At 21.6% G+C, this 1,674-nt stretch overlaps 1 protein-coding gene across 1 annotated transcript; it reads right to left on the bottom strand.

Annotated features, from left to right (window-relative positions):
- Window positions 1–248: 248 nt before the first annotated feature.
- Window positions 249–1,379, bottom strand: PmUG01_00045500 (PIR protein; the record flags this gene model as incomplete). Its single annotated transcript, XM_029003655.1, has 3 exons — window positions 249–413; window positions 537–1,214; window positions 1,353–1,379. The coding sequence occupies 3 exons, from the start codon at window positions 1,377–1,379 to the stop codon at window positions 249–251; spliced, it is 870 nt and encodes a 289-aa protein (XP_028858997.1).
- Window positions 1,380–1,674: the final 295 nt, after the last annotated feature.

The raw sequence follows: 1,674 nt of genomic DNA, 5'->3' as shown, positions 1-1,674 counted from the left end.
TATACTGGATAAAAACTTAAGTATAAATGTATTTTAGCGCTACTATTTCTTAAATTTGTTCTGATTATTTGTTAATCTTTTCTTTGAAAAACTTTTATATTAATATTATTGTAATTTTTATGAACTTTTATTTATTTCTTTATATTTAAATTAATTTTATTTATTAATAAATTTTCACATATATTCAAAATTCATATCGCTGTGTATTAGATTTTTTAATGCAATTAATATAAACTGCAATTTTTGTATTATATATCTCCTTTAGGCTGATAACTTATATTATGAAAACTTTCTCCATGAATTCTACTAACTTCTTCTTGTATGTTTTGTAAGAAATTTGTTGTTTCTTCTTCAAGTTCAATTATTGTTTTTCTTTTTAAACCACTATGTAACCAAGATTTCAGTGGAGTAAACTATATGAAAAAAAAAAAAATACGTATACTTAAAAATATAATTATTTTATTCTAGTAATTTTTGAAAATAAATATAATCATCTAAGTATTATATCCTTACTATTACGTATAGTTTTTATTAACCTTATATAAAAAAAATAAAGTGAATAATGTTAGTAATGCTACAGATGTTGTTAAACTAGCAACAAATATATAATCTACTTGTGTAGGTGGTAAAATATATGGTAAACCAGAACAAGGTGCTACCTTGAGCATTTTATTATCATATGCTTTCTTGAAATTGGATAACTCCTCACAAAAGGCATCTTCCTTATTTTTTTGACATTTGTCATAATGTTCAATATAAAAGTTGTAACATTCTTGAATTTTATTACAGTAATCGCCATTAGATATGCCATTTGTGCCATCATATTTGTGAAAAGCATCATAATAACTATATAGTTTTTTAAGATTATTTAAAATATCAGGTTTAATTACTTCTAATTTTTGCTCACATATATGACCAAGTTCGGAAGAAAATTTATTATATTCATCAAACCAACTAGATAACTTATATTTTTCTTCACTATTTATCTTGTAATTTAAGTATTTACAACATCTTATTCTTTCAGAATAAGATTTATTCTGTATTTTCATTAAAAACACGCCAATTTCTTGACAAGCTGTTGTAAAGTTAGGAACATTCCCAAACACTGTAGCACATTTTCTGCCAGGATTTAGTTCAGTAGTTTGATCATAAAAATCTTTAATAGCATTATCAAAATCCTCTTTGTATCTAAGAAATAATTCCACGGAATTATCCTAAAAATAATAAAAATTAATAACTTTTAAATAAGCAAAATCCCGCTTAGATGAAATATATATTTATCTATTTCTATAACAAAGAGATCTTGAATACAATATTATATATAATTAATATAATATAAATATAAATTTTACGTTTTCTACTATAACTCCAGATTCCATTGTATAAAAGAATATATGAATTAAATAAAATAAATTATATCGATATCATGTTAATACGTATACAAATAGAAGAAATGCTCCATAGCACATTTATATATAGTATATTCCTATTGTCATGCATAAAATTTAAAAAGAAATTCCTTAGAAAAAAGACTCAATTAATTTTTACTTAATATTATAGGAATAAAGTACATTCTATATAATATAAAATAAAAGTCTTTAATTATTAATATAATAATTTGGAAAAATATATTACTTTATTGTAATTAAAAAAAATTTATACAGAAAAATAGTT

The sequence above is a fragment of the Plasmodium malariae genome, assembly GCF_900090045.1.
Source record: "Plasmodium malariae genome assembly, contig: PmUG01_00_24, whole genome shotgun sequence".
Lineage (NCBI taxonomy): Eukaryota > Apicomplexa > Aconoidasida > Haemosporida > Plasmodiidae > Plasmodium > Plasmodium malariae.
Note: the sequence above shows the minus strand (reverse complement) of the source record. Positions and strands in the feature narration are given on the sequence as shown.